At 37.4% G+C, this 10,089-nt stretch overlaps 1 protein-coding gene across 2 annotated transcripts in view; it reads right to left on the bottom strand.

The window, feature by feature from the left end:
• Positions 1-896: 896 nt before the first annotated feature.
• Positions 897-10,089, bottom strand: part of RNF111 (ring finger protein 111) — a 100,032-nt gene continuing 90,839 nt past the window's right edge. The window contains exons 12-15 of one of the 2 annotated variants that reach the window (XM_004374782.2): positions 7,945-8,037; positions 5,421-5,516; positions 4,281-4,384; positions 897-2,544 (exon numbers count right to left, since the gene is read on the bottom strand). In XM_004374782.2, the coding sequence (XP_004374839.1) occupies positions 2,427-2,544; positions 4,281-4,384; positions 5,421-5,516; positions 7,945-8,037 (411 nt within the window). In that variant the 3' untranslated portion in view covers positions 897-2,426. Of the gene's footprint in view, positions 2,545-4,280; positions 4,409-5,420; positions 5,517-7,944; positions 8,038-10,089 lie in introns of both variants that reach the window. The other variant, XM_023729688.1, reaches the window with a different exon arrangement.

Here is a 10,089-nt window from a genome sequence, read left to right as displayed (position 1 = left end):
AAAAGTCACCAAAGTAAGAAAAGTTTCAAACACCAGTTTATCACTTGCATATTAACAACAACAAAAATAAGGATTTTTCTGACAAAAGTATTTAGACAGCTATCACTTGAAATTTTCATCTTGACATAAAATGCAGCAGGATATGGAAGACAGCAAATAAAGCACAAAAAGTTAAAAATGGTCAAAATTATTTTCCCCATACTTGGTTCATTGCTAATCACGTTTTTCTATAACTAAGGGCAGTAGTTTAATAAGTTCCTACATTAACAACCCAGGGTTATGCCACAAATACTTGCATTAAGTAAATTTTGAAGTAATGACGTTTATCTACATAAAAGAAAATCAGTAGTAATGATTAAACAGGCCAACAGGGAGTTGTACATCTGATCTGATGTATTCAAAAATAGAGAAATCTATCTGTGCTTCTTGTGTTTTGGGGGACATCAAGAGGACTCTATACAATGGTGCACTTACACTTCTTCAATCCCTTGGACAGACGCTGGGGTTTACAGTTGCCAAGTCCTACTACACACTCGACAGGTGACTTGAAGACAGGCTGCCTGCTCTTTCCCCCAGGTGGCAGACATGGCTCACTCACTCTCACAGTCCCCTTACCTCCTCCAACTGCAGCTACATATCTAGTACGCTTTTAAAAACTATTATTTTATATCCAAATTTCTTAACCTAATCCATCCTCCACCTTCACACATAAAAGGCTGAAGCATCTTGATGACAATTACTATAATGTAACATTTACTAAAGCGAAAAAAAGGCAAGTAGCTATAGCTGAATAAATAAAACACCAAATTACGCAAATGTCAATTTGAGTAAGATCATCTTTGAATTCCAAGATGTTTAAACTGCTTTATAAAAACTAATTATGAAACACAAAGACAATAGAAATAGAAGTTATTTATTAAGCAATCCACTTACAAAGCAGGTGGCTTAATGCAAGCTTACTGACATCTTCACATATGATCCGTGGGAACATGGCTTCCACAGACAGACAGTGATATTACTGACTGGATGCATCTGCAAGCTGGAGCATAGTAAGCATATCTGAACAAATAAAATTAGGCTATCCTGTGTATGAAAGTATCTTGATAATAATATGCATCCTGAAGTGGATTAAAACTTTCTCCAAAGGAGAAGTGTTAGTACATTAACTTTATATTCTATATTATGCAGTAAATCTTAACTATAGAAATTAAAAATTTTAAATCAGTGATCGACTCTTGGTAATGTGTGAAGTGGGCGGCTATAACCAGAGCAACAGTAGGTTGACAGTATAATTTGTACCTCACAGTATCTGCAGATTTACTGTTTTTCAAGTTTAGAGAGAAATAAAACAAGAGACATGTAGATTCAGCTGACTTTATTTATCGTTAAACTAACCAAAATCCCTTCAAGTGATCCTGGGACCTTTCGATGTTCTATGAATGCACAGATACCTGCCACTGACTGCAGTTCTAAACCTGGACTGAATGTGTTTACAGAATCAATGTGAGCAGATATCTTAACTATATGCGCTTAGCAGAAGACTGAACAATATTCTACATGTCTTCTTTAATTTCCCTAAAGTTTTGTTAAATCTGCAAGTATGTACAATCCAGCTAATTGAAATTAATCTTTAGTGTCCATTAGAGCTGTTTCACAGCAGCAAAAACTGAGTCAGGGAAATAAATTTCCAAATGATGCAGGAAAACGATAAATACAATCAGAACAGCAGTCTTAAACGCATGATGTCAATATTCAACTCTATCTGTACTGTGCTGAAAGGAAAAGGATACACCAAGAAAATTCATATTGATCACTCTGGTGATGTGAATACCACCTGCATCTGATTGAATATGGTTTGTATTCTGTTCCCAGTACTAAGGATGATATTTAAACTCAGAGCTCCATATTGGAAATATACAGCAGCCATTTTGTCCTAATTAAGGAATGTCTTAATACACAATATTATCATTTTCTAGAGGATCTTTATACATTAAACTAAAGCACATGATTGATTAAATTAAAGGAAGGTTAGTAATGGATAAAAAAATCGTTATTCTCAAGGCCTGGTACTAGGTAAAAAAAAGACCACACAATCCTACTTACTAAAGCAGCTAATCTTGCCTGCAAGTTTAGGGTCACAAGCCCATAATATGTGCAAAGAAATGCAATACAAGGAATCATGCAAAAATACAGTAAAATGATACAGGAAAAATGTCAAATCTAGGAAAAAAAAAGCTTTTATAAATACATCAAAATCAACTGTATACATTAACTGTGGGTCTAGCATCAGTTGTACCATATAGCAGAGCCAGCACTCTAAGTTCAATGCTTCCAAATCTGCGCAGGTAAGTCATGCCATCTTTGGTTGACTGCAGTACCAGGAAGTACGGGAAGGAGAGGGAGGGCAAGAGTTCTGAGACATGGTGTCAACTTTCACTTGGCAGCTGGGCCTCAATGTCCACTCTGCATATGGGGCACTTCTTGTTGGTGATCAACCACTGGTCAACACAGACTTGGTGGAAAAGGTGCATACACGGAAGGCGCCTATTAATGGCAAAGAGACAAAAAGCAAGAATTAATTTTGTAACAACCTCAAGTGGCATTTTAAAAAATTATACATGTAATAATTCAGTAGTGTTTTGAAGTTACTAGGCATCGTTCTCTTCTATAAATAAAACTCTCTAAGGAGAGTTACACACAAGTTAGCACTCTGGGCAAAATAATGTATAAGTGACCAACATAATTAACTGTCGCAGCAATGGGACCAAATTATATAAAATCTCAAGAATTTTACAAACAAGAATTACACTGGCAGTTATTCCAGTTTTGTTTCTGTATGTTAACTGCCAATGCACTGGAATTGGCTGTACGTTTGCTGCTATATAATACTGCAAATATATTTTTAATATCAAATCATCACTCTGTTCAGGAAGCACTACTGAAAATATATTCTCATTTGATTCTCTCTCAAAAACATGACAACTCATATTGTAAATATACAGCAGTCATGTTATCCTAATTAAAGAAGATCTTCATATGCAATATTTCCTATCTAGGGGCTATTTATACATTAAACTTAAATATTAAAGTTGAGTAATACTTTATCAGTTATTAAAGTAATACTTCATTAAGTAATACTTGATTAAAGTTGAGTAATACTGTTTTTATGGAATATTTGTTACATCCACTTAATACTGTGCTACTCTCTTACTGGCAGGTTAAAAGGAGATGTTTACTTTAGTATATCATACTGAGTTATCAATTAGAAATGGAGAAATAAAAAGAGCTTCCAGGCAAGAGAGGGGAAGATGACATCTAACTCTAACAGTGCGATGAAAGTTACTGACTCCATGTGCATTTCTACTTCCTCCACTGTTAAGAGCTGTCATACATTTTCAGACTTCGTAATATTTTCCTAAAATTATTAGCTAAAAATAAATGTTCCAATTCATCATCAATGATCTCTCCTTGAAGTACTGATAATAATGTAAAAGCAATTCTACATTTATAAACCATCATCAGAACTAGTGTTCCAATAGCCTTATATATGGTAAGGTAAACAACTGCTTATATATTTTTTCCTCTCAGCCAAATGAAGAAGTATGGCAAAGTTATCATTATAAATTAGGTAACAAAATTACCACACGGTTCTGTTACATATATTAAAGAACCTGTTGCATATGGGATTACGTTGCATTAAAAAACACCCATAGAGTAAGAACATTTACTTAAAAGATTATTTTAAAAATCTGTAAAATAAATATTCATTTAGCAGCATAACTTAAAATTTACTCAGTCACACAGGTGCATGAAGGGAACAGGCCTATGAGTCAGAAAGTTTTAGGACAAAATCAATTTATAAAAGATGCTGTAAAACAAAGTACCCAGAGCTCATCTGGATCCCCTTTTAAGCTTTGGAGAATACATTAATCTAAGCGTCAATCCCTCCACAGCCTCTGAGATTCTCCCTTCTGCAGGATGTACAGAAGACAAAGGTCAACCCTGACAGGCTGGGGGGTAGTACAGGAGACCATTTGGGCTGGGAAATTCCCAGGCCAGGCCCTGATGTGCACAGGTAGTCTATTCCCACCCCCACCCCTTTGTTGGTAATACAGACTTTAATCTTTTTATTCTTTCAGGAACTTTAGGAAGTAATTCTACATATCAGAGACTGGTAACAGAGTATCCAGAATTAATCTTTATTTAGTTACTAGTCTACTTTCAACTCAAACCTCTTGGACAGTTTTGGGCAATACATTTGCTAAGTAACATCTAGTTACCTCACGTCTTCACCTTCTTCTAAAATAGACAAACAGATAGTGCACTTTTCCTCTGTATCTTCCTCAGTCCCTTCTTCCCCATCTTGTTTGCAGTGCAGTTTCCTCTGTGAGAACCAATCAGTTGTTACCTTGTTAGTAGAGATGACATTATTGAACAACTGAGTGAAGTCTGTGTTTATGTGAAGAACAAAACAAAACTACACCCCACCCACAACTGATTTCCCAGTTAAGACTGTCATGGATCAACGGATGAACTAGGTGACTATTATTAATACGTATTCTTCTAAGACCCTTTAATAATCAGCATCAAGCAAAATCCAATGTTAACAGAAATTCATTAGTTTAAAAATCTATTACTTTTAATCCAGATACACAATCTGAGCTCTATTTTTGTCCTTATAATAAGCACAGCTAAACAAACTTTATTTTGCTAATAAATGTTTCAAATAACATCCACACAGATTAGTGTTACAGTATTTAGCTCAGACGGTTGAACTTAAAAATTTAGTGGTAATCCCTCATTAATAACCCTTAAAAAACCAATGGAAAATGCAAACAAATGGTTTTCACACCGTTTTTATTATTCTCTGTACAGCACAGTGTTGTTAATACGAGTTTGTTGAAAGACTTATTTAACATGTCTACTCCATAACTTTCAGATATATTACTACAATAAAGATTGAGGGTAGAGCATAAGAAATGTAGATCAACAAAATGTTCATCAGAACAAGTGACTGGTTAAATAAATTATGGTACTGTCATACGACAGAATTCCTATAGGTATTAAAAAGAATGTAACTCATGTAAAACTGTGTACATGATTTCATCTCATTTGTGTTGTTTTAAGTGGAAGGAAAAAATATATATGTATGTTTATTATTGTAAATGCATAAAAATATCTGGAGAAGCATCCAACAAATTCTTAACCATGGTTTCACTTGTATACAGGAAGACTAGGGTCTGCAATGCGAGAGATTTCACACTGCGTATTTCTGTATTTTTTTTTTTAACCGTATGCATGTATTGCTTTAATAATAAATAATGTAGCTGCTAGACTCTTATAAATTCAAAGAAGGTCCGTAATATTATATTTTATGCATTTCAGGAATATTTTAGAAGTTACAGAGAACAAATTCTCACCTTTTTGTATTTATGTGGATATGTACATCTTTCAATTGTCCCCTGGGATGCTCCACGATTGACGTTCCCCAATCTTTCTTCCAAATGAATCAGTTCCTGAAAGTGAAGAAAACCTAACATTAAACGTGAGGATGACTCCTCCCTTCAATGGTAATGTCAATACTGAAAAAGCAGTAAAACTGCCATAGTTATAAATCTGCAGTGTAAACACACTTTCAGAAAACCTTATTTATAAGGTAAATGGCTATTACGTACTTTTTTCTTATATATGGCAATGGCTGTTTATCATTTTTTCCTCAGCCAACTGAAATGCTATGGCAAAATTATCCTTAGAAATTAGGGCAACAATATCACCACATATGTAAGTATGTTTATGTAGAAGATGACATCATTCCAGTAAAGAAGGAAAGCAAATCAAATAACTAAGTCAAAAAAGGTCCATAATATTAAATTTTAACTCCAACTTCCAAATTTACATGAACAAACAAAACAAACCATATTCAAATTATTTGTTTCCCTTAAAAATTCAAACAAGAAGATATTTAGCTACAAAATAAATTACTTAGGTTTTTTTTTTCCTTTCAATTTTATTGTGCTTTAGGTGAAAGTTTATAGCACAAATTAGTTTCTCATTCAAAAATTTATGCATAAATTGTTTTGTGACATTGGTTCTAATCCCCACAATGTGTCAGCACTCTCCCCCTTTCCCTTTCCACCCTGAGTTCCGTGTTTCCATTCATCCAGTTTTCCTGCCCCTTTCTGCCTTCTCATCTTTGCATTTGAGCAAGTGATGCCCATTGATCTCCTACACCTGACTGAACTAAGCAGCACATTCTTCACGGGTGTTATTGTTGGTTTTACAGGACTGTCTAATCTTTGGCTGAAAGGTGGACTTTGGGAGTGGCTTCAGTTCTGAGTTAACAGGGTGTCTGGGGGCCATAATCTCGGGGTTCCTCTAGTCTTTGTCAGACCAAGAAGTCTGGTCTTTTTTTGTGAATTTGAATTTTGTTCTACATTTTTCTCCAGCTCTGTCCAGGACCCTCTATTGTGATCCTTGTCAGAGTGGCCAGAGGTTCTTCTGAGCTCAGCTAGTGGAGGCTGTGGTTCACGTGGTTCATTAGTCCTTTGGGCTGATATTTTCCTTATGTCTTTGGTTTTCTTCATTCTCTTTTGCTCCAGAAGGGATGGGACCGACAGATGTATCTTAAGATGGCCGCTTGCAACCTTTGAAGACCTCAGACACTACTCACCAAAGTAGGATATAAACACTTTCGTTGTGAACTATGTTACCCAAATTGACCTAGATGTCCCCCGAGACCACGGTCCCCCAGCCCTCAGTCCCAGTAACTCCCAAGTGTTTGGATGTGTCTAGGAAGCTTCTATGACTTTGCCCTGGTCAAGCTGTGCTGACTTCCCCTATACTGTGTGTTGTCTTTCCCTTCACCAAAGTTAACACTTGTCTACTATCTAGTTAGTGATTTTCCCTCCCCATACCTCTCCTCCCTCGTAACTGTCAAAGATTGTTTTTTTCTGTGTGTAAACCTTTCCTTGGGTTTTTATAATACTGGTCGCATACAATATTTGTCCTTTTGTGGTTGACTACGTCACTCAGCATGTTGCCCTCCAGATTCATCCATGTTGTGAGATGTTCCACAGATTCATCACTGCTCTTTGTCAGTGTGTAGTGTTCCATTGTGTGTACGTACCATATTTGTTTATCCATTCATCTGTCGATGTGCACTTAGGTTGTTTCCATCGTTTTGCTATCGTGAATAGTTCTGCCATGAACACGGGTGTGCACATGGCTATTCATGTGATGGCTCTTATTTCTCTAGGATACACTCCTGGGAGGGGGACTGCTAGATCATATGGTATTTCTACTTCTAGCTTTTTAAGGAGGTGCCATATTGTTTTCCATAGTGGTTGTACCATTTTATATTCCCATCCGCAGTGCGTAAGAGTCCAATCTCCCCAGAACCTCTCTAACATTTGTTATTTTCTGTTTAATTACTGCCAGAAATGCTGGGATGAGACGGTATCTCATTATAGTTTGGATGTGCATTTCTCTAACAGCTAATAATTGCAAGCATTTCCTCGTGTCCGTTAGCCACCTAAATGTCTTCTTTGGTGTAGTGTCTGTTCATATCCTTTGTCCATTTTTTAACTGGATTATCTGTCTTTTCATTGTTGAGAACTGCCACCGTGGCTGGGAATTAGAAGGCAGTAGAATGTCTGAGGTGATACAGTGGTTAAGCTCTCAGCCGCTAACTGAGAGGTGAGCGGTTCAAACCCACCAGTAGCTCCATGGGAGAAAGATGTGGCAGTCTGCTCCCGTAAAGATTTACAGCCTTGGAAACCCTTTGGGGCAGTTCTACTCTGTCCTACAGGGTCACTATGAGTCAGAATCCACTTGACCGGGTACAGCAGCCCTATTCAATTGTGAATACTAACAGTACGTATGTATGTATACTATCTCTGCATTAAAGGTCCTACGACAAATACCTACATTTATTTCATTACATACCTCAAAGTTGCCCCTGAAAGGACCTCTGAACGACGTTCCATCCAGTCCCGATGATATGTAACGGATGTGTGGATAGCCTGCCATGTCAGGAACCTAGTTTAGTAGGAGAGAGAGGCTAAATCAATTAAGAAAAGGCTTGTGTTTTACTGTTAACACTGAATAATTCAAGACACTCAATTTAAATTCAACTTCAACAGGTACACGTAACACTAAGCATTCTGTAACAATACTGGAACTCTTAAAATATACCTAGGCATAAACTTTTCATCAGTTTCAGACAGCTTTATTAAATAGTATTAAGAATATAAAGAAAAATGCACAAAATTTCCCAACAAACTTGACTTCCAGATCCAAGTTTAATTTGCCTCCCTCTAAAACTCCCCACCAGCCAAAGGCACCTTTTTCTTGCCTGGCTGTTGCTAGTAAAGGTTTTCATAGTGTTTTCTCATTTTTTGTTAGGTCTTAAGAAAGGGAGATTCTGGAATAGAGCATCATTCTTCCATAAATAAATCCCAATATTATTTTTTAATCAGCTTTCATTAAATAACACACTTCTAGCAGGCTTTATACCTTTAACAGACACTCTTAAAATAAGTAAACAACAGCTTTTAATCTTCAAATAGCCTACGATTTAAATTATCTGCAACTTTCTTTAAGACCCAGATCTTGGCATCTCTCAGCAAATAACCCAACCCTCCTACATGTCTCCAAGAAAACTGAGAAAATGAGAAAAGAACGCCTGCCCCTAAAATCATCTACACCTGGACTCACCCTGTACTCCTCCCCAGTCTACTTCCTCTCCCTTTCAGAGATGAGCTTCCCGTCTCCTATTCGAAGGTGACCTCTATCATCTTTGCTCCTGCTGCATCTTCTAGCTCCCCACCATGGCTCAGGCTTAACTAACTACTACCCACCCGTCTTCCATATCTCCAACCAAGTCTTCACTGGTTTTCTGTCTTAAATCTAAAAAACCTTTACGTTTCTCCAAACCAAAGATCTCTCCTCAATCCTGGAACTACTGGCAGCCCTCTGCCTTTCCCTTCCCAGCCAAGCTTCTAGGACAAGTAGTCTATATTCACTGTCTCCACATTTTCACCACCCATTCATTCCTTACTGCAATCTAAAGAAGACCTCATCTCTATCCCTCACCTTCCTAAAAGGACTCTGACAAACACAACCAGCATCACTCAGATGCCAAACACGCTCAACATTTTTTAAACTATCTTCTGTGGCCGGATACTATCAGCCACATTACTTTCTTACATTATTCTTTGCTTTTCCTCAACTTTTTTAGCCAGCTCTTAAAATCCTTTCCTTCATCTTAGGATCACCCTTAAAACGTGGAACTGTCATTCCTCAGGATTTTTTCTACACATTTGTCCTAGAGAGTCTTATCCTCTTCCATGGATTCCACTGCCACTATATACTGACAGATCACAACATATCTTTAACCTTGTTATCTTCGGCGGTCCAGGCCATAAACTTAACTTCCTACTGGACATCTCCACTTTGATACACAGAGCTATGTCAGATTCAGTATGACCAAACCTAACTCATAAGCTGTTCCCCAAACCCTCCCCTAATACCCTCCAATTTAGTGAACATAACCACTACACACATAATGAACCACACTAGAGATCTGAGGGTCATCCTAAACATTACTCAAGCACATCCCACCGTTTTCCTGGCAATTTCCACTGCCTTTGTTCATGCATTCATTAACTTTGACCTTCTCTACTATAATAATGTCCTAACTGGTTTTTTTCTTCCCACCCTGAAATCTATTTTCCACACAACGGAGAGGGTGGTCTTTCCAACCACAAGCTCATCAAATCACTCTAAAATGTAAATATGATCAGAACATTCCCCCCTCCCTGGTTCCTGAGTCCAAGCTTCTTTGCAGAGCAGCTTTACTTCTTACTGCCGCCTGACCCTCACCCCTGAACTCTAGAAGTATCAATTTACTAGAGTTTATGCTGTTTGACGGCTCTTCACTTGCTGTGACCTCTTTAAGGCCACCACTTCTAATCCCAAAGCCCACTCAGAAGTCTCTGAAACATCCCCTGCAGTACCTCCACCTCTACAAGAGGACTACTCCCTTCTCTGTGCCTCCACCTCTACAAGAGGACTACTCCCTTCTCTGTG

The sequence above is a fragment of the Trichechus manatus genome, unplaced genomic scaffold (genome assembly GCF_000243295.1).
Source record: "Trichechus manatus latirostris isolate Lorelei unplaced genomic scaffold, TriManLat1.0 scaffold00030, whole genome shotgun sequence".
NCBI lineage: Eukaryota > Metazoa > Chordata > Mammalia > Sirenia > Trichechidae > Trichechus > Trichechus manatus.
This window is presented reverse-complemented; position numbering and strand designations above follow the sequence as displayed.